This window comes from Varanus komodoensis, unplaced genomic scaffold (assembly GCF_004798865.1).
Source record: "Varanus komodoensis strain SLA01 unplaced genomic scaffold, ASM479886v1 scaffold9, whole genome shotgun sequence".
Classification (NCBI taxonomy): domain Eukaryota; kingdom Metazoa; phylum Chordata; class Lepidosauria; order Squamata; family Varanidae; genus Varanus; species Varanus komodoensis.
The window spans coordinates 378,604-402,184 of NW_025336598.1; the positions used below are offsets into that span (position 1 = coordinate 378,604).

At 44.1% G+C, this 23,581-nt stretch overlaps 1 protein-coding gene across 3 annotated transcripts in view; it reads right to left on the reverse strand.

Moving 5' to 3' along the window:
• Positions 1 to 5,542: 5,542 nt before the first annotated feature.
• NOBOX (NOBOX oogenesis homeobox) overlaps positions 5,543 to 23,581 on the reverse strand; it is a 54,980-nt gene continuing 36,941 nt past the window's right edge. Inside the window, exons 8-10 of one of the 3 annotated variants that reach the window (XM_044417606.1) lie at positions 15,082 to 15,420; positions 6,442 to 6,512; positions 5,543 to 6,264 (exon numbers count right to left, since the gene is read on the reverse strand). In XM_044417606.1, the coding sequence (XP_044273541.1) occupies positions 6,478 to 6,512; positions 15,082 to 15,420 (374 nt within the window). In that variant the 3' untranslated portion in view covers positions 5,543 to 6,264; positions 6,442 to 6,477. Of the gene's footprint in view, positions 6,284 to 6,441; positions 6,513 to 12,161; positions 12,953 to 15,081; positions 15,421 to 23,581 lie in introns of those variants that run through there. The other 2 variants (XM_044417605.1, XM_044417607.1) reach the window with 2 other exon arrangements.

Consider the following 23,581-nt stretch of genomic DNA (forward strand, 5'->3'; position numbering starts at 1 on the left):
TCGAGGGGGGATATGGCCGCGATCATGCTCAGGGTGGTGGGGTGGGGGGAACATGGCCACAATCTTTGCTGTTCTTTGTCACTTTGTTTCAAATTTTTGTGATTAAAAATGGTTACAGAATGGATTAACCTTATTTACATTGAACTTTATGGGGAAATTTGACTTGGGTCACAACCAATTTGGGTTGCAACCAGAGTCTTGGAACGGATTAAGTTTGTGAGTCAAGGTATCATTTATTATATTATTCTAGAATCTCATTGTCAATAACTGAAAATGCATAGTGGCAGAAAGCTTTTAAATTAATAATACTATACCATTTGCCCAGGAGACATTATTTGAGCAAGCTTCTTTTGAAGTCAGAATGTGAACACATAATGGAATCTCTACAAGGAAAAATCAATAAAACCCTATCTCTTGCAGTACTTATAAATGGGTAGAAACATGTGAAGGAAGAAGAAATCACAAATTTTGTGATAACAACACTTCAACTAGTTTTTTGCAGAAGCATTGAAACAAGAGGAGACAGCCATAATACAATAGCTTAAAACACGAGACTGATTAAATTTCTTTATATCATTTAAGTCTTGACTCAACTCTCCTTTTCTCTTAAGGGAATAAGTGCTTTAACTGATAAGAGTGGGTTCCCCAAGGGCTCTGTCCTGGGACCAATCCTGTTCAATCTTTTCATCAGTGACCTGGAAGAGGGGATGACAAGTCTGCTGATCAATTCACAGACAATACTAAAATGGAGGTGGTGGCTACAACTGAGGAGTAGGTACTCCAGATCCAAAAGGATCTGGACAGACTATGGAAGTGGGCCAGGGACAACATGATGGGATTCAATGTGGATAAGTGCAAGGTCTTGCACTTGGCACATAGGCATGGGCATCATAAGCACAGGTTAGAGGACAAGTGACTGGAGAGCAGCACTTATGAAAAGAATCTTGGGGTTCTGGCCAACTGTAGGCTAAACATAAGTCAGCAGTGTGACGTGTTGGTCAAGAGGGTGAACGCCACCCTAGGATGCATAGCCAGAAGTGTGGCTTATAGATCGAAAGAGGTATTACTACCATTCTATATGATTCTGGTATGTCCAGAGCTTGTGTTCTGTTCTGGATCCTTCATTACAAGAGGGATATAGCAAGGTTGGAATTGGTGCAGTGAAGGGCCACGAGGATGGTGACTGGTTTGCAGGCGAGACTGAGGTAGCTGGGTTTTTTCAGCCTTGAGCAGAGGAGACTCAGAGGGGACCTGTTAGCAACATACAGGTATGTGAGGGGGTATCACGCAGAGATGGGTCATGACCTTTTCCCTCTTCCAGTGAAGGGCAGGATGCATTCCAATGAAGCAAAGCTCAGAGAAACAAGATTCAAGGTGGATGTCAGAAAGTACTTTCTGGGAGTTAGGACCCCTAGGGCATGGAATGGGCTTCCATGGGAGGTGGTTGAAACCCCATCAGTAAGGGTGTTTAAGGATAGTGCTGGACATGCACGTGGTAGGCATGTCATGAGTGGAGCTGGCTGGAGCCAGGGGTCAGACTAGATGGGCTGGGAGGTCCCTTCTGACTAGCCTTGTTTCTATGTTTCTTTGTGTGACACAGTATAGAAGATCAAAGACATAATTGTCTTTGTTTTACCAATATTGATGGTTTACTTGTGTTAGCTACAGAACTGAACTCAAGGAGTGCTCATCAATTGCACTTTCTCAAACTGGGGTAGAGGTGGGATACCACAGGGTTCAGTCCTGGGCTCAGTGCTCTTCAACATTTTTATTAATGATTGGATTAAGAAGTGCGGGGAATTATTATCAGATTTGCAGATGGCACAAAACTGAGTGGGATACCTAATACCTTGGAAGACAGAAAGAAGTTTCAAATTGATCTTGATATGGTTGGAATGCTGGGCTGAAAACCACAGAATGAAATTCAGCAGGGATGAATACCAAGTTCTACACTTAGGAAAAAGAAACCAAAATGCTTTGCTACCAGATGGGGAATATGGGTCTCAACAATACTGCAAGTAAAAAAAAGGATCTTGGAATTGTTGTGGATCAAAAGCTAAATATGAGCCAACTATATGATGTGGTTGCAAAAAGGGCAAATGCTATTTTGGGCTGCATTATCACAAGCATCACTTCCAAAACACACAAATTACTAATTTCAATATAAACAGTACAGGTCAGACATCACCTGGAGTACTGTGTCCATTTTCTGGACAGTTAACCTTTAAAAAGATGCAGAAAAGTTAGGATGGGTACAGAGGAGGGCAACAAGAATGATTCAGGGACTGAAGGAAAAGCCCTATGAGGAAAGATTGAGAGAACCGCGCATGTTCTGCCTCAAGAAGAGAAAACTGAGAGAAGATATGATAGCACTATACAAGTACCTGAAAGGCTGTCACAAAGAAGAAGGACAAGATAACTTCTTATTCATTTCAGAGCACAGGACACAGAATAATGGACTTCAGTTGAAAGAAACCAGATTTAGACTAAACACAAAGAAGAATTTCCTGACTGTCAGAACACTACAATGGAACCTATTACCTGGGAAAGTTGTGTGCTCTCCCTCACTGGATACGTTCAAAAAGCATTTGGACAGTCATCTAAATAGGATGGTGTAACTTAGTGTCCTGCAATAGCAGGGGGTTGGACCCGATGGCCCCTTCCAACTATACTCTTCTATGATTCTATGAACAGAATGGGCAAGTATAACTTCCAAATCAAATAAAGTTCTAGTTCCCTTCTACTCAGCATTGGTTAGGTCTCAGCTGGAGTGCTGTGTCCAGTTCTGGGCAACACGGTTTAAGAAAGATGAAGACAAACAGGAAAGGGTTCAGAATATCTAGGGACTGCAAGCAAAGCCCTATGAGGAGAGATGGAAAGAACTGGGCATGTTCAGCCTCAAGAAGAAAAACTGAGGGGAGATGTGATAGCACTCTGCAAGTGTTTGAAAGGCTGTCACAAAGAGGAACACCAGGATCTCTTCTCTATCATTCCAGAGTACTGAACATGGAATAAAAGGCTCAAGTTGCAGGAAGCCAGTTTCTGACTGGACATCAGGAAAAACTTCCTGACTGAAAATATGATAAACAAAGCATTTGCCTAGGGAAGCCATGGGCTCTCCCACACTGGAAGAATTCAAGATGCAACTGGAGAGCCATCTGAGAGGGATGGTTTAACTTGGACTCATGCACTTGAGCAGGGTGTTGAACCTGATGGCACTCTCACCCCTTCCAACCCCAGTATTCTATGATTCTATCCTGGCAATATCACTGAGTTCCTGACCAAAAAAACTCTTCCAATAAACATTTCAGTCAGTAAGATGGTTTTGCATGCTCCTTTCCTTCTGCATGAAGTACACAGCTGTCTTTGCTCCTTTTTCTCTTTCACTCCACAGGTAAGATGAAGCAGGAGTAGCATCACTAAGCCAAGTGCTGGCTGAGCCCATCCTAGTACCTGTGAGTGCCAGCATCAATGAGCCAGGTGGAGGACCACTCCTCAACCTTGTGATTTGGCTGATGAGCTGGGAGCATGGTTTCTGCTGCCAAGAAGATGGCAGCTTAGAAAAATTAGTTCTGCTCTAAACCCAAAAAACTGTATGATATAAGTATACCTATTTGTAAATAGAAAAGAAAAACACCTTGAACTATTAAGACATGGGAAAACCCAAGAGAAAAATACCAGAGGAGAATATTCTGGACATCTTCATGCACGAGGAAGATCAAGGGGATTTTACTGTCTTTTCAGAAGGCACAGACAGTGAACCCATGGCATCCAGTAAGAAGCAAAAAGGGGAGGGAAAGGGTATTATGCCTAATGAATCTAGTAATTAATTGAAACAGCTTATAAGACAATTAAAAAGAGATTTAAAAGCTGACATGAAGAGTGTTATCACTCCCCTGAAACAAACCCTGACTGGTGAGCTGGCTTGTCTGTGCACCTATTTTCCCAGGCTGGGAAAGCTGCTATATAGAAAGCTGCCTGAGGCTTCTCCTGCCCTGTGTTTTCCCTCCTTGGGGAGAAATCAGGAGGGGTGAAGCAATTACTGTGTGGCTTGCCTTCCTAGCTGAGAAGGAGCATCCATAGTGGACCAGAGGGGATTGTCTCACCCCTGCAGTCCGGCTCCATTTCATTCAGCATTCCTGAGCCTGATACTTGTTCCTGTAAGCTATTCCAGTGATACAAAAATGGATCCCTGAATTGATGTGTTAGGGGAATGTACCACAATTCCATGCCCTAGGTAGGACACCACACAAACTAGGTAGCCAGTACATCTGACACTTCTATACACAGTTGACATAATAACCCACTCTCTTTCAGCTATGAACCCTCCTTCTGTAATATGTGTATAATAATAATAATAATAATAATAATAATGATAATGATAATGATAATGATAATGATAATAATATAATTTTGAAATATATACAAATAGGTGTGGAATCAACTTTTTTAATGAACTAAGCTTTGAGTTGGAAAGGCTTTTTTCCTGTTCCCATCCACACAAGTGCTTAGAGCCAGTGTGCATGGCCTTTTTGGTTCTGGGCCACATCTGATAGTACCAGGCAGGGTCTACAGATCAGATATCACAAGCAAGGGATCCCCTTGATCATCAAAGGAATTCCTGAGGTTTTGCTTAGCAAAGCTACCAAAGGAATTCCTTATGTATTTTGATCTCCCCTCAGAGGCTGGGATAAGGAAGGGACAGGCAGTGCTGCCATGGCAACAGATATATGGGGTTGGGAAGGATATCTGGTGGGCTGTACTTTTTGCATTCCTGCGTTAGAAGGGGAATCCCAGGAAAGGGGAAAGTGCTGTTCCATCTCCTTAATCCTCTCACAAGGCACATAGGGATGGGTGTCATAAGTACAGGTTAGGGGTCAAGTGGCTGGAGAGCAGCACTTGTGAAAGGGACCTCGGGGTGCCTGTTGACTGCAGGCTAAACATGAGTCAGCAGTGTGATGCGGTGGTTAAGAGGGCGAACACCACCCTTGGTTGCATAGCCAGAAGTATGCTTCTAGATCGAGACACGTATTACTACCCCTCTATACGACTCTGGTGTGCCCGCAACTGGAGTATTGTGCTCAGTTTGGGGCCCCTCATTACAGAAAGGATATAACTAGGTTAGAGTCTGTGCAGCGTACAGCCATAAGGTTGGTGGCTGGATTGCAGGAGATGCTGTATGAAGCGAGACTGAGGAAACTGGGTCTCTTCAGCATGGAGAAGAGGAGACTCAAAGGAGATCTGTTGGCAACATGCAGGTATGCCAGGGGATGTCACATGGAGATGGGTAGAGACCTGTTCTCTCCTGCAGAGGATGGCAGGACACACTCCAACAGAGCATAGTTCAGGGAACCAAGGTTCCATTTGGATACCAGGAAGCACTTCCTGACAGTTAGGACCTCGAGGGTATTGAATGGGCTTCCATGGGAGGAGGTTGAGGCCCCATTGGTGAGAATGTTCAAAGATAGGCTAGACATGCCCATGGTGGGCATGTTATAAGCAGAGCTGGCTGGAGTCGGGGGTCAGACTAGATGGCCCAGGAGACCCCTTCTGACTTGCTCTGTTCCTCTGTTTCTAACATGCAAAGCAAGGGGGGAAGGACAACTAAAAAGTAGCTATCTCCTCCCCACATGCACACAGTTTATAGACATTTAATCTTTTTTAAACAGCAGAACCACTCAGAAGAGCCTGCAAGTATATTATAGAAACATAGAAACAATGTCTCTCTATTATGTCTCTCTACTGAAAATGAAAATGCATGTATAGACAGTCAGTTAAAGGTTTGTCATTTTCCATTCTTCCCAGAAGGCAGAAAATTTGTTCAAGGAGATGGGAATAAAATTTGAGACCCACTGAATGAAAAACAGATGTCCTACCCGATTAACAGCCTGTGGAATCCGCTCCCTCCCATTCATTTTCATTGCCCTTTGATCTAGAGGGAAGTGTCTTGGTCAAGATTAAGGTCAAAGCTTCAGTGCTTGCCCACTTGCTTGTTAGTATAAAGCCTTTGATTCTATGTCCATGTAATGAGCCTGAATGAGAGGGCTGAGCCATGGTGCAATATAGCCAGAAGTAAAGACAAAGGCATCAGAACTAAGAACTCACATGAAAACATTCTTGAGTCCAGGAAGGTCTTGTTGCTCAAAAAAGGTTTAGGTAGAACAAGAAATCCTTATTCTCCTTCTTGCCCAGGAGGATCCAAAATCAGCTTGTAGTAAATGGGGTCCGCTTGGGCTCTAGGGATTCTGCTGCTTCTGAATGTCACTGAAAATATACAGCATTTCTGTAATATAAAGATTATTTATATACCTACTCAGGCTGATCATAAGGTTACCATTCAAGTATTAACACAGTAGTATATTCCTGTTCCCAGTCAGATTTCTAGAGAAATCCTAATGCCATAGGATTTCCTGCAGAGAGCAAAATCAACTCTTTGCCTACCTTTCAGACACTGTTCCAGCACAGACTAACTGCCCTTTACAGTACAGGCATCATTTGTCCCTTTCTTCCGCCTGGGGGAAGAGGAAAAAGAAAGATGAGTCATCTTCACCCATCTCCTAAGCTTTCTTGGGCTATCTTAGCCCCTAATGAAGCACATCAACAGAATGTTACGGCAATCTTTTGTCATGTCTCAAGAAATCCACATTAAGAACACTACCAAAAATCAGTAATCATAGAATTAGAAGTGATCCTGAATCTCCTTACATTCCAAAGCACTAACTGTAAGTGACCCCATGAAAGCCATTCAGATCAACCATAAGAATCAAACTTATTTCCAGTTCCAGCTAATTATGGAAAATCAATAACTGGCTTCAGACAATATGACAACCCATACTGAGGGGTTAGAAACATACAAACATAGAAAATGGAGCGAGTCAGAAGGGGTCTCCCGGGCCATCTAGTCTGACCTCTGGCACTAGCCGGCTCCACTCACGACATGCCCACCATGTGGACGTCCAGCCTATCCTTGAACACCCGCACTGATGGGGCCTCAAGGACCTCTCGTGGAAGCCCATTCCACACCCTCGGGGTCCTGACTGTCAGGAAGTGCTTCCTGGCATCCAAATGGAACCTTGGTTCCCTGAGCTTTGCTCCATTGGAGCGCGTCCTGCCTTCCTCTGCAGGGGAGAACAGGTCTCTACCCATCTCCATGTGACATCCCCTCACATACCTGTATGTCGCCAACATATCCCCTCTGAGTCTCCTCCAGGCTGAAGAGACCCAGTTCCCTCAGTCTTGCCTCATAACCCATCCCTGGCAAACCGGCCACCAACCTTGTGGCCCTGCGCTGCACTGACTCCAACCTGGCTATATCCTTTCAGTAATGAGGGGCCCAAAACTGAACACAATACTCCAGTTGCGGGCGCACTAGAGTCGTGTAGAGTGGTAGTAATATCTCTCTTGATCAAGAAGCCACACTTCTGGCTATGCAACCAAGGGTGACGTTCGCCCTCTTGACCACCGCATCACACTGCTGACTCATGTTTAGCCTGCAGTCAACCAGTACCCCAAGGTCCCTTTCACAAGTGCTGCTCTCCAGCCATTCTTCACCTAATCTGTACTTATGACACCTATTCCTATGCCCCAAGTGCAAGACCTTGCACTTATCCACATTGAACACCATCCTGTTGTCTCCTGCCCACTTCCATAGTCTGTCCAGATCCTTTTGGATCTGGAGTACCTGCTCCTCAGTTGTGGCCACTGCTCCAGTTTTAGTAGTGTCTGCAAATTTGATCAGCAGACTGTTCACCCCTTCTTCCATGTCGTTAATGAAATGATTAAACAGGATCGGCCCCAGGACAGAGCCCTGGGGGACCCCGCTTGTCACTGGCCGCCATCCCGATGATTCCCCACTAATGGTTACCTTCTGCATTTGGTCAGTCAACCATGCCCTAATCCACCGGACAGTGCTTTGGTGTATCCCAAAACTCCTCAGTTTCTCCACCAGGATATCATGGGGCACTTTGTCAAAAGCCTTGCTGAAATCCAGGTATACCACATCCACTGCATCCCCTCCATCTAGCCATAGCAAAACCTTGTCATAGAATTTCACATGATTTGTCTGGCAGGATCTGTTTTTGCGGAAGCCGTATTGTGTGGCTGTCAGCCTCCCTTCCCTATCTAGCATCACTAGATCTCTCTCTATTATGAGCCTTTCCATTGTTTTTCCTACAATGGACGTAAGGCTAACTGGTCTATAATTCCCCATGTCCTTTCTTCTACCCTTTTTGAAAATTGGGGCCACTGACGCCACCCTCCAGTCCTATGGAACTTCACCCGTTCTCCATGAGGTCTCAAAAATGTAGGCCAGCGGGCGTGAGAGAGAACCCCTGCCAACTCTCTAAGTACTGTCAGGTACTGAGGAGCCCTGAGGAGCCCCTCGACTTCAAGGGGGGTGACTCTAATCTGTGCCCCTAAGTCCCCGGCCTCATCTAATCTCCTATGCGGATATCCCCCGTCCTGCTTTGGGGAGAACACAGAGGCAAAATAGTCATTTAGCATCTGTGCCTGTTCCCTCATATCAGTCACTGGATCTCCTTCCTCATTTAGTGGTCCCACCACTTGTCTCCCCTTCCTCTTTCTATTTACATGCTGAAAGAAGCCCTTTTTGTTGCTCTTGATATTCTTGGCAAGTCTCAGCTCATAATCAGCCTTAGCCTTGCGAAGAATCCTTCTGCAACGGGCCTCCTCCTCCCGGTACACCCTTCTGTCTATTTTCCCCAGTACCCATTTCCTATGGAGGTTCCTCTTTCATCTAATCCCTCTAACCACCTCCTTTCACATCCATGGCGGCGCTCTCCTCCACCTCCCCACCTTACTGACTAGAGGTATCGTTAAGGGTTGTGCATGGGTTCCTCTTCCCTTCCTAGTAACAGTATTGCAGCATACTGCTTTTGAGCATGAAATTTTTACTTAGGTATCCTGAAAATTACTTGTTCATGAAAGTCATCAATACCTCTACTGACAGCAAATTCTATAACTTATGCTGCAATTCTACACAAATGGAAGTCCCATTACTCCCAGGTAGATGTTTATCTTTATGTGTACCTGCAACTTAGATTTTGGTTTCTTTCACACTAAAAGTGCAATCATATACATAATTACTCAGAAGTAACCCCTGCTTATTTTAATGGAACTTACTACCAGGTAGGTCTCCACATTCAAAGGAAACCAGCTGGAACTGCACAAATTACATACCAGAAACTATTCCTTGTTGCTGTTCCCCTAAACAGTGGTTTGATTAGCAGATCATGTACCTTCTTGATGACTTGCATACACAAAGCTGCTTCTTCATAATTTATGAGCAGGGCAGCATATTTTTTTCAGGTTAGTAGAAAATCCTGTATGGTTTATGTTCTGCCACCTTAAAATAATAGTACTTACTACTTATACAGCCATTCACATACATTATATCAGTCATTCTTACAAGAACTACCTCTAAAGTTTGCCCTGCATCATAGGGTGACTTTCACTCCAGGCTCACATTTTGTTGTGTTACTTACACAAAAGCAGACCCACAATCTAGTCCTAAGACCTCGTCAAATGCATGGTAGAAACAATTTCCAGAAACCAATTTCTTTCAGTAAAACCAAAGAAGCTAGGGACATAAATGACACAACCATTAGCCATCAGGGTGCTTTTGTGAGTCCACACAATGTAAACATATTGGGACACAAATTAGATTAATTACAGGTCATTTTAATATGTTCCGAGAACCAGGAAAAGGAGCAAAGTCCTGTAGAATCCATTGAGGAAAGCACGGTGATGCTGCTTTTGTTGATGTGTGTAGAGGCAGAAATGATTCAATCTTAAATTACTTTTATTCGCTGAATCCTGATATCCATTCTCATGCTCATTTTAACATGCTGGGGAAATATATTGTCCAACAAATGCCTTTCCTATGTAACATTTGTCTCTCTCAAGACAAGTTTTTTCAAGGATGACCCTGCCCCACCAAAACAGCCAGTTAGGCATTTGTTACTGTTCTTATTTAATGCAGCATGGAGAATAAGGCTAATGTCTTCAGTGGTGGATACTTTTATGAACATTAACAAGTTACTACTAAGAAAACGCTATCCTTCCATGAAATAAGAAATCTGCTGCCATATTAAACAGAATGCTAACTCACAGTATCAAGTAAACTGATTACCTTAGACTAAAGCATGTAACTGGAACAATTGGTGTTCAACCAAAGCCATTGATTGGCAAAACTAGATTATGTGGCTACCAGTGATTCATGTCTGATGTGTCCATGAAACTGAGCTCTGAATCCAGAACAATCTCTAATTCTAATCCAATCCACTCTTCTTCACTCTGCACATTAGCATGGGAAGTAGATTAAGGGATGCAGAAAGGACACATTTTAGGATCTTGGAACATCAGTGTGTCAACTTCATTTAGTGCTTTTTTACTTTAATTAAAAATTTCACATAAGGCTTTGCATTTGTTTGAAGATTTAAACCACACTGGGTTGGATCCAGTGATCAATCCATAAGTGGGGAGGCAGAGGATTTTCTCCCCACCAGACCCTCAAGCTCCCTGAAAATGCTCCCCCAATGTGCAATGGACTGTCATTTGAGAGGGACCATATGAAAATGAGTGAAGGTGCATCTGATTTTCTGTATGTTCCTCCCCTCCCCTACCAGTCACTTCCTGTCCATTCAAGAGCACTCCTACCTTGTTGAAAGCATTTGGGGATTGCTCCAGAGGCTGGTGAGGAGGCAGTAGAATATCCAGCCTCTCCTTGCCTCTCCTGGTATTTTTATTTTTTCCTAATCAAATGTATCAGTCCAGATATTTATGGCTATTGGGATAACAATTAAAAAACCCTTTTTGGTTGTTTTCTAAATGCTTAAGAACAATGCTAAATGAGGATATTGTGTTCTATCTTGAACAAGGATGCAATTATGTGGTCCTCCAGATGTTCTTATTGTGAAACTTCCTTCAGCCCTAGATAGTGTAGCCACTGGTGATGGATGGAAGGACTGATAAGCCAAAAATGCTTGCAGAATCACACTCTGTAGCCCTGATTTAGGGCATCAGAAAATCACATCACTGCCAGGGGCAAAATAATTCTACAATCCAATCTTTCCCAATGCAGACTGTTGACTGTGGCAGCTTTTGATTTAAGAGAATTTCAGAGAATTTAAGAGTTCAGCCTCTCAACCCAGTGATCTGAAGCATATTCAGATCAATGATCTATCCAAAACAGGAATGAAAAAGGCCTCTGTGAAGGAGTAATTCTTCCTCTTATAGACTCAGAAAGTAAACTATTTGTGCTGGAAGAGTAATGTGTATTCCCAGATTTTAAAACAGTAAGAAGTATCTCGTGGCTATCAAAAGTTTGGGAAATAATGGTATAAAATTGCATAGGGATAGTTTCTTATATAGGTTATTTAAATATTTATAAGAATTCAGTGTAAAAATGAAAGTTGACTGGGTGCCCAGCACCGCAAGATTCACATTTATTTCATTTATACACTTTTTCTACACACAATTAGGGTTCTGTAAGAAACCAAGACAACAAATGGCCCAGCTGGCATACACAATTATCTTAAATGCTTTCAGTACAGTGACAGGGCACTTTAATGTTCTGAGTCAGTGCCCCGGATTACGCAGACCTATGAGAATGTTGTCAGAGAGAAACACTTTAACTAACACTTTTGTTGATGAAGTCAGAGACAAACACTTTAAGTAACACTTTTGTTGATGAAGCCCAGGTAAAGTTTGGCCAACTAACCGGAGAAGAAATTGACCCAGTTTCCTCTTGTGCTTTCAACAGAAGTGTAAAATTCAAAAACTTGAGGTTTGATGCTTTTCAGAGAAAGAAAATGAACATTCTCATCTTACTAGTGTATACCTACCAAGCTCTTGAGCAAACCGTGCTAGTGTGTATACCCATCCACATTACCTGACAGCTCAGCTGTCGAGTCTCACTAATTCAGAGTAGACTTTACCCTCTTTCCCACAGCAATCCCAAAGCAGACTTACTGGGGAAAAGTCAAGTGTGATGAAAATGTGGATTTTCCATCCATAGAGGTTTTGAAGAAAGGCACTTTGCAGACGCAATATAAACAGTAAATGCTGAGATGTCTGTAACTTATTTATTTTCCATATTTCTTTTATCCAGTTTACCTTCATACAGGTTGAAATAGAACTTCCAGTCTCAAAAGAAGAAAGGGCTCCTGCACCTTGAACAGTCATGGAGAAGCAAGGAATTTTAACAAGTACAACCCTGCACACATGTGAAGAAGACTGCACTTGCTGAAATTTCTTCATTTACAAAACAACTAAGAAGTACAGGAAATTGTCTCACTTCAGCATTTGATCACTGTAGAGTGAGAGGAAAGAATACATCCTTACATGCATGAGGAGGAGGAGGAGGGGGGAGAAAGAGGCATCATTCCTTTCACAGATAGCTATTACTGTTATGACTCTGAAAACTGTTTGAATACGTAGTCTAAGAAGATTTTAATGACAGCATGTAGGTGAGCTATGTGTACTCAATGCTGTAAAAATAAACAACATACAGCCCTGACATGAGAAGGGACATAGATGTCTTTTCAGACCATATACATCACAATTACTGTGAAAATCCTGGTTGATTATTAAAGCTTAAGATAAATTTGGATTATTAAGAACAATCAAATATATGCAAAGCAAAGAACTATACTTGGTTTCACTGCTTCTTTTCTCAGCAGGTAATAATTGCATTGATGATGATGATGAAGATGAAGATGATGATAACAATAATGATGACAGAGCTAGTCCTGTAATAATAATGTTATTCTCCCCTCTTCTTCATACTTTCAGGTTGCTTAATTTCAAAGCATACATCCCTGTTTTGTTAATATCCAAGAGAAGTTTAACAACAAGAATGCCATTGTCTTTTCTCTTCCCTCCCCTTTTTCTTTGAGGAAGCTGAGTCAGTTCTTCCTCTCTTCAGAAAAATCTGAAAGGATAAAGATAAGAAAACCAGGATAATCTGGTGAAGGCATAGTCTGGCATGGGCCAAACCCACACAATAACACTCTTGGAGCCATAGTGGAACTGTGTATGTTACTGTCATCAGTTGTTTTGTGCTCTCTGAGGCACTGACCGATAATTATCAGTACAGAACCCAAAGTTCCTTCCCAATGTTCACCTTAACAATTGGACACAGGCTGGCATAACAAGGAAGCCATCATGAGTGGGAACTGGTCATCCAGATCATTGATTCCAAACCCCACTGAGGCCCACCAATGTGGTCAGTGGGAGCACAAAGGTACTATTGTGTGATCAGCAGTGCTAGACAGCTGTGTGCAGATTAATCCCCACAAGAGAGGAAATGGTACCATATCTCACCTCTACTATAAAGAAAAAAGGGTATCACCCCTCTCCCTATAACTTATACAGTATTTTTCTATCATCATCAACCCTTATATTGACTGCTACATTTATCTTCATAAATTCTGGCAACTCTCTAGCATTTTCCAGAGCAGTTGAAGAAAAACTGATGCAAAAGGGAGGGATATGGGAACAAAAGAACAGTGGGTGGTCCTAAGCCAAAGCAGAGGGCCTTCTGCTGCAAGTAACTCCCAAGGATTTGTTTGCTTGTTTATTGCATTTCTATACCACTCTTATACGATGTTCTGCATTCAGTGGCACAGGACTCAAATAGCTATATGGAGCAATGTATTGTTATAGATTGGAAACCAAGCTGGATGGCCTTCTGGGACTATAATCAATTTGGTGATATCTGCTGTGGTGAAACCATTATGACTGCTGGAGACTATCTTAACTATCCTGGAAAATATCTCCTTTGTTACAGAAATTGTCATTAAATTGCCCTTAATGGGCCTGCTGAAGAAGCCACTGCAAGTGAATTTCTCTTTGTAGCTTCTTGTTGTGGTGCTGGCTATTGTTTTGAAAATTCAAGCCATGGTGTTACGTATGAACCCAGCAAATGTGAATTATTAGGATGGTTAACAAACCACCTAGAATTCTAAAACAGGACATGGATTCTGAGTGACTTGTTAACCATCTGAAAAACCACTGCCCACAGATGTATTTGCATGTAAGAAAAAGCTATGTGGTTCCTCCCATGGCTTGAATATTTGAAATACAACATGGCAAATTCCACTGGGAAATTCACCCAGTGGCTTCCCTTACCTGTGAACCAGGTCAATGACTAGGGATTAGCCAAAGCTTGTTCTGGAAAAGGGAATGCCTGAGTTCAGAAGGAGATACTGAAAAAGAGACACACTGGAATTTTTCAAACAACACAGCAATCTATTTTTCAGCAGCAACCAATGGTGGAATCACCACAACTCAAACTTTGTGCATGGGTTATGACAATGTCGGAACGCTGCTCTCTGCAAAAAACTCATGGTACTACCTGTGTCTCTAAGGGTCTGATTATGGAACCTTTAGGCAAAATTGGGGATCTACACGTATACTCATTTGTAAATAATTATGCACCTGAAAAAACTGCAATATGTCTCCAGTGTTCTAATTCCAAAGGAAATTCTGTCTCCCCAAAAGGAGTAGCATCAAACTAGAAGTTGGGTGATGAGGAAGAGTACCACCTCACACAACAAATAATTGTTAGAGGAATGTTATAGTTAGCAGAACAAGTACTGCTGCTTCCTTTTGCAACCATTTCTGTGGTATCCATAATTGCTTTTTTACTCCACTTGGACAAAGAGCAATTTACACTGATATAGTGTGTGTGAGACAAGTAAAAAGGGAGGATGGGAGAGATCCCACAGTCCCCTGTGTGAACTGCAAGTGCCATATCCTGGTCAGCATGGATTTCAGGAATCTTATCAGGGAAGGATGGGGTTGCACCCAGCTAGCACAGAATCTGGCAGCCTGAAAGGAAAAGTAAAGTAAACCAAAGTGGCAGCAGCAGCAGGGACATCTGAGTTGCTCTCTAGGAGCAACCTCTTATGGCTGTATTTGTTCTTTTAAACACACCACACAAAACCTGTGGCAGCTCTGATTGCAGACTTCCCACTCTCACATGTGGTCTGGTGTTTGTATGTTAGTTTTTCCTCTATTTCAGATCACACCACAATGACCATAAGACTAGTCACTCACCAGCAACATTTTGTTCATCTTTCAGGATGTTGTCAGCATCAGAGTGCTTCTCAAGGGGTACTGTGTGTTCTACCTGTGACTGGTAGTCAGAGTTTGCATTTGGATCTGCTGCTGTCAGTTGTTTGGCTGGGAATAATGCTGGCACTGCAGCTTTGGGACCATAAAGCAGACAGGAACCAGGTGGCACACTCTGGTTCTCACTGTATTCTGCCTGCTCAGCAGAATAACAACCTCCTCCTGAGCTGAAAAATGGCATCTCGGAGCAAAGTTGATTGGCAAATGAAGTTCCATGAAGATAAAATTCATTCCAGGGCACTGCCTGGAATGCAGGGATGTAGCCTACAGAGAAAGCAGAAGCGGGATGAGGGGTGGGGTGGGAGAGAGAACAGAAATCATAACTTTTCATAAAAAATAGAGTGATGAAAGCTAAGTGGTTTACCAGGAACAGCTGATTGTGTTTCATGGGAGCTTTTTGCAGAAGATGTAGCATGAGCCAAAAAAGATCCTACGCTATTATAATCTGAAAAGAACAAGGTAATCATATATTTTACTTTATTATATTATGCATACTTTATATCTCCCTTCAATTATATTTTCCAGGTACAAAAAGAATAAAATAATTCACAGGTAAATACAAAAACAGATTAAAAGCCACAGAATCATAAAGCAACATAAAAGATTAATCAAGATTAACAACGTGAATAAAAAGCTTAGGAAACATAAAAGAAAAAAGAGTCTTTGCCTGGCACAGAAGGCAAAATAAACATAGAAACAGAGTAAGTCAGAAGGGACCTCCAGCTCCAGCCAGCTCCGCTCATGACATGCCCACCATGTGCATGTCTAGCCTGTCCTTGAACACCCTCACCACATCCCATGGAAGCCCATTCCATACTCTCAGGGTCCTCAGGGAGTACTTCCTGGCATCCAAATTGATCCTTGGTTCCCTGAGCTTTGCTCTGTTGGAGTGCATCCAGTCTTCCTCTGCAGGGGAGAACAGGTCTCTACCCACCTCCGTGTGATACCCCCTCACATACCTGTATGTCGCCAACAGATCCCCTTGGAGTCTCCTCTACTCCAGGCTGAAAAGACCCAGTTTCAGACCCATAAAGTATGTACCAGGCAAATATCTTTGACAAGAAGGGGCTCCACTGCTATGTAAGCCCTCTCTCTGGAGCCCCTCTGCCTCATCTCAGGTAGTGAGGGCACCTGCAGGAAACTCTCCACTAATGTACTTAATGTATTGATTGGTTCATATGAAGATAGGTCATAATCTAAGCCTGATCCTAAGCCCTGATTATGTTATCTTCTTTATTTACAGAATGTATATATCACTCTATATCTACAAAGTGCTGAACAATAAAATAAAGGAAAAATTATCAACATACAAAGGTAAAATATTTAAAATCAGGCATCCATCATGAATTTTCTCCTCCTACCATCCAGAACAGACAAGGAACACATGACCAGGGTTTTTTTTTCCCTCTCTCCATGTCTCCTGCTTGCCAGTTCTTTTCAAATGAAATAGTGATTTCAGGAGCCAATGGTGCCAAACCAAGGTATTGTCACAGAAATTAGAAGGAGAGAGTAATATACCCTCTTTCTAAATAGGCAGCCCACCACTGCTAGATGAATTTGATGTCTGTGTCTACAAGGCCCAGACTGATAGGGAGTGGAATGGCTTTTACCTGTGTGCTGAACTGGAAGGAAACTTCATGGTAAATACCCATCTATATTTGGTGTGACCCCCCCCCCCCATCAAAGGATGCGCAAAAGCAAACAGGAGGGACAAACCTGTGCATAAGGAAACTCTAAATTCAAAGGCTACTTTTGCAAAAACATGTTTGTCTAGTTTGTAATGCTTAATGAACCAAGTTGTCATCCTATGATTTCAGTGAACACCAGCTCTTGTGATCCATGAAAAAAATTAGGAAGGGTCTAGATGACATGTGTCAGAATCCTTACTAAATGAGATGGTCTCTCATTAAGAGTGATCAGAAACAATACCTTAGGAAAGGAAACAGCCAAACAGTTTTAAGAGGCTTGGAGACTTTACATGTCCTGAAAGTCCCACAGGTTCCATGTTAGGAAATCATGGAGGGCATGTCAGCATCACTCCTTTGCACAAACACTGGAGATGAGGATAGGAAGTAGGTGGACTGTGACATGGAAAGAGCCACACCTTGTCAATGGAGCATGTTCCCTTTTAATCTCCTAAACTTGTTGGGAAAAAGTTCTTTTATTCCTTAAGTTTAATTTTGTCCTTTTAATGCTTCTTTCTGCCCCAATGAGGAAATGCCCTCCAATTATCTCATTTAGCCACTTGGTTAATAATCCCCAGGGAAGATCTGAAGGACAGCTTCCTAGGCCAAAAGGGAGTGATGAGGACTATAGCTGCTCATTCATTTTGATTTTTCTGAATCCTCTAGACAGGAGCAGTGCTGGGTGAAATGCAAAGTTTTCCACTGAGCTGGGGAACGTGTCCTCCACTGCCAAGGTTAGCTATCTAGAAAAGTAGTGCAGTAGCTAACGGTTGCCCTGTCTTGGATACAATGCCAAGCAGAATGACACCAAAGCAGCAGTGGCTATACCTGGTTGCAAATGGTTCTCTCAAAAACTTCTCATGCTCCAGAGGAAGGGTAGCCAACCACCAATCTGTTTCTAGGGATTTGGACCCTGGTAAGTGGCAAACTGATCTGGATGACTTTGATATGACTTACCAACTGATTTTCTTTTCTTTTTCAGATTGAGACTGCTTCTTGTTCACTGGTGCCATCTTGTGGCAAAATAGAGAAGAGGCTGAGTGGGGGCAAAGACAAGGAGTTTTTTCTTTCTTTCTTTTTAATTGAGGTAAAACAAAAAGAGAAAAATGTCAAGGATAGAAAAGGCTCAGGAATTCCAGAAAACTGGCAAGACAGAGAGGTAAATGTTATTTTCTGTCAAGTGGTCTCTGACTTATGGTGACCCCATGAATGAAAGCTCTCCAAATAGTCCTGTCCAAGACAGCCCTGCTCAGCTCTTTCAAGTTAATGGTTGTGGCTTCCTTTATGCATTCAATCCATCCTATATTTGATCTTCCTTTTCCTCTTCTACAAGAAATCAATTGGCTGAGAGAAGCCAGGGTGAAGGTAAAAATCCTGTTCCTGGTCAAAAACCTAAGAGATAACTGAGGTTGGAGGTCTCTTTGAGAATTATCAAGGCCACACTCCTCCTGTGCCTCACTTCATACAGGAGGATTTGGCCCCATAACCAACCCAAAACCATGATTAAAATGGGTCTAAGTCATCAGTATCTTCCAAAGAGTACCTGTAGTTGTTCTGCTGTGACTCTTCTCTCCAAAAAAAGGGGTATTCACAGCAGGGGTCTGTGGGGAGTTTCTTTAGTAGTAGGAACAGCCCCTCATATGGGGGTGCATTTACCACTCCCTGGACCCACCTAGTCATACCACGTTGCCAGGATCATCTTATTCAGGAAAGGCAAGGATCAAGAGGGTGCAGGGTCAGTAGCACCAGGCCCTGACAGTTTACACCCGAGAGTACTTAGAGAGTTGGCAGGGGTTCCCTCATGCCCACTGGCCTACATTTTTGAGACCTCATGGAGAACGGGTGAAGTTCCAGAGGACTGGAGGGTGGCATCAGTGGTCCCAATTTTCAAAAAGGGTAGTAGGAAGGACATGGGGAATTATAGACCTGTTAGCCTTACGTCCATTGTAAGAAAAACAATGAAAAGGCTCATAAGAGAGAGAGAGATCTAGTGAAGCTAGATAGGGAAGGTAGGCTGGAAGCCACACAACACGGCTTCCGCAAAAACAGGTCCTGTCAGACAAATCATGTGGAATTCTATGACAAGGTTTCAAGATGGTTAGATGGAGGGGATGCAGTGGATGTGGTTTACCTGGATTTCAGCAAGGCTTTTGACAAAGTGCCCCATGATATCCTGGTGGAGAAACTGAGGAGTTCTGGGATACACCAAAGCACTGTCCGGTGGATTAGGGCATGGTTGACTGACCAAAAGCAGAGGGTAACCATTAGTGGGGAATCATCGGGATGGCGGCCAGTGACAAGCGGGGTCCCCCAGGGCTCTGTCCTGGGGCCGATCCTGTTTAATCTTTTCATTAATGACATGGAAAAAGGGGTGAACAGTCTGCTGATCAAATTCGCAGACGACACTAAAACTGGAGCAGTGGCCACAACTGAGGAGCAGGTACTCCAGATCCAAAAGGATCTGGACAGACTATGGAAGTGGGCAGGAGACAACAGGATGGTGTTCAATGTGGATAAGTGCAAGGTCTTGCACTTGGCGCAAAGGGATGGGTGTCATACGCCACCTTTGGTTGCATAGCCAGAAGTGTGGCTTCTAGATTGAGAGAGGTATTACTACCACTCTAGTGTGCCCACAACAGGAGTATTGTGTTCAGTTTTGGGCCCCTCATTACAGAAAGGATTTAGCCAGGTTAGAGTAAGTGCAGTGTAGGGCCACAAGGTTGGTGGATGGTTTGCAGGGGATGCTATATGAGGCGGGACTGAGGAAACTGGTTCTCTTCAGCGTAGAGGAGACTCCGAGGGGATCTGTTGGCAACATACAGGTATGTGAGAGGATGTCCCACGGAGGTGGGTAGAGACCTGTTCTCCCCTGCAGAGGAAGGCAGGGCATGCTCCAACGGAGCAAAGCTCAGGGAAAAGCAGGTTGCTTACCTGTAACTGATGTTCTTCGAGTGTACATCTGTGCAGTCACACATATGGGTACTGCGCCTGCGCAGTGCCTGTGGCTGGAAGATTGATAGCTAACGGTTTTTGGCGGGAAGCTCCGCTCCCCTCCCCCCTGTGGCCTATAAAAAGCGGAGCATCCGCCATTTTGTTCAGTCTTTGTGACCGAACGTACGATATCTTAATAATTTTAAATCTTTTTTTTTTTTTGTCGGTACCGTAAAAAAGGGGGATGGTCGGTACGGAAGATGCCTTTCTCATCGACACCGAGCTATCGATGCATCCACTCACCGACACCGAGCGGGGCCGGCGGGTGGGTTGTGTGACTGCACAGATGGCCACTCAAAGAACATCAGTTACAGGTAAGCAACCTGCTTTTCTTCGTCATGGCCTCTGTGCATCACACATATGGGTAGATTAACAAGCTTACCATCAAAGGAGGAGGGAAGGTGTCCTCATTGTAGGACGGAGGAGAGAACAGCTCTACTGAAGAAGCAGTCCCGTCAAGCCCGAACATCGAGACGGTAATGCTTGGCGAAAGTGCAGGGATTCGCCCAAGTAGTGGCTTGGCAGATGTCATCAATCGGTACCCCCGCTGTGAATGCAGACGAGGCTGCAACAGCTCTAGTAGAATGGCTGCGGGGAACTGAAGGCAGTTCAAGCTTAGCTATCTGATAGCACAAGACAATAGTGTGGACTATCCACTGAGAAAGTCTTTGTGGAGTGACTGGATCGCCCTGATCCCTAGTAGAATATTTGATGAATAGCCTATTGGATCGTCGAATAGACTCCGTCCGCGATCGGTAGAAGGCTAAGCAATGGCGAACATCAAGTGAGTGCAACAATCTTTCCAAAGGGGTCGACAGTGACGGGAAAAAAGCAGGCAGCACAATGTCTTGTCCTGTATGGAAAGGTGTAGACACTTTGGGTAAAAAAGACAGGTCGAGGCGTAAAACGACCTTATCTCTGTGAAAGTTTAGATAAGGAGGGTCTATTCGAAGAGCGCAAAGTTCACTGGCCCTCCGGGCTGAAGTAACAGCTACAAGAAACGCCGTCTTCCAAGAAACCAATTGCAGATCCACCGTCGCTAAAGGTTCAAAGGGGGCCTTCATAAGGGCCTGCAGAACTACAGAAAGGCTCCATGTGGGCATAACTGGTCTAATTGATGGGTTAAAATTATATAGTCCCCTCAAGAATCTCTTGAGGATAGGATGAGAAAACAGAGGTGATCCATCGACTAATCCATGGTGGTAGGCTATTGCGGCTGTATAAACTTTAATGGATGACGGCTTCAATCCGGAATGGTGCAATTCCAGAAGGAACTGAAGAATTTGTTCAATAGATGAGAGGAATGGGGAGAATGAACGCGACTTGGCAAAGGTGGAAAAACGTTTCCATTTAGCCTTATATGACTTCCTTGTGGACGGCTTTAAGGCAGAGTCGATGATATGCTGAATATCAGGGTGCAAAAACGTCGGATTCGAATTCGACGGGTCTTGTCTCGAACCGGATGGTGCAGAGAGATCAGAGAAAGGGGAAGCACCCGAGCGATTGGATTCGACAATTGGATCCGAGGTGGTCGAAGTCACTGTTGGTACTGATAGATTAACAGAAGCTGTTGGATTCATAACTCTCGAAACCGTCCTCAGTATCGATGGAACGTCAATCATCGAATTCGCCACACTGTTAGGTTCAATGAGAGCAAGTCCACGTGGCGAAGTGTGCCATCCACCTGCGTTATAAGATATGGGAGCGATGGAAGATGAAGAAATTCCCCGCGAGAGATGTCGAGTAGTTTCGCAAACCACGCTTGAGGTGGCCACCAAGGGGGAACTAGTATCCCCGATGCCCGGTTGTGCACGATCTTTGCTATGACCTTCATCAGAAGAGGGATCGGAGGGAAGGCATAGAAATGCATGTTGTTCCAAGGGATCATGAATATGTCCCCTAGGGACGCGTGTCCGATTCCCGCTCTCGAGCAGTAAGCCTCGCACACCCTGTTCCGTTGGGTAGTGAATAAGTCCACATCGGGGAACCCCCAGCGCCTGAAAAGGTGGTTGCGCGTATGAGGGTCCAGTTTCCACTCGTGAGAGGTGAACTTGTGCCTGCTGAGAAGGTCCGCGTGCATGTTGTCTATGCCAGCCACATGAACAGCCATCAGCGCGATGTGTCTCTGAATGCACCAGTCCCAAATTTCCATCAAGAGTCTGGCTAGAGTTGGTGACTTCGTCCCTCCTTGGTTGTTCAGATAAAAAATGGTCGCTATATTGTCTGAGGTTATCTGAACGATCAGATGATGGAGGTCCTCGAAAGAACGGAGGGCCTTGAAGACTGCCAGTAGCTCCAGGAAGCTGATATGATTCGTGGATTCTAGACGATTCCACATACCCTGGGTAGACAGGCCAGAGCATATCGCTCCCCATCCTAGGAGAGACGCGTCGGTGCTGAGGGTTATCGTAGGAGATTGCGCCCTGAAGGGGACTCCTAGCGTAAGATTGGTCGGTTTCAGCCACCAGCGCAGAGAGTGGAGCACGGAAGATGGGATCCAAATCAGTTTGAACTGTGGCTCTCTTTGAGGGTGATACACCCTGTTGAAAAATAGTTGTAGTGGGCGAAGCTGAAGTCTGGCATGTGGAACCACAGCAACTGAGGACGCCATATGTTCCAGGACCCTCTGGATAGACCTCGCCATGACCATTCCCTCTCGTCAGATTCGATGGATAAGGCGAGCAAGAGTCTGTTGTCTGTCTTGCGGGAGGAAAGCTTTCTCCAACGTCGAATCCAAGCGGGCTCCGATGAAGGTGAGTGTCTGTGTCAGGAGAAGAGAAGATTTCTCTGTATTAATATGTAAGCCTAGGTCATCTAGTAAGGCACAGGTCTTATGGATGGCCGCCAAAAGTCCTTCTCTGGACTGTGAGACCAACAGCCAGTCATCGAGGTACAGATAAATTTGTATGCCCTGAAGGCATAGGAAGACACAGACAGGACCCATGCACTTGGTAAAAACTCTTGGAGCAGTAGCCAGTCCAAAAGGTAAAACTGTGAACTCATAAAGTTGGCTTGCAATCGCAAAATGAAGGAAACGCCTGTAATTTGGGTGAATTGAAATGTGGAAGTAGGCGTCCTTCAAGTCCAGTGAGGCGAACCAATCCTCTCTCCTTAACAACAGCAAAATGTTTTGAAGGGTAGTCATACGAAACTTTCTCGGTACAATAAACATATTTAAGTTCCGTAGATCCAAAATCGGACGTAGACCACCATCCCGCTTAGGGACTGTGAAGTATCTGGAATAGAATCCGTGAAGTCCATCAGATGGCAATACTTGACGAATCGCTCCTTTACGGAGAAGTTGACGTATTTCGTCGAGGAGTACCGGTGAGCATACAGTAGACCGGATTGGACTCGATGGAGGAACGATGTCGAATTCTATTCGATAGCCATGTTGAACAATGGATAATACCCACCGGTCAGATGTGATGGACTCCCAAATGGGGAGTCGGCTTCGGAGCCAATCCCCAAATGAGAGGGGGGTGGGTATTGAAGGAGTGTGAGGAATGGTTCGCCAGTCCCGTCAGCGTTGCCTCCAATCGTCAAAACGATGGTGGCCCTGCTGAAAATGCTGTTGGGGCTGAGGACGGCAGCGCTGCTGTTGTTGTTGCTGGTGGTGTTGAGGCTGCTGTCTCGGTTGGTAGGATTGCCTGTAGGATGGACGATTCCAGGACCACTTATGTCTAGTGTGAGACTGGATCTCCATCCTGCATGCCGTCATCCTCGATTCATGGAGCTTCTTGAGCTTA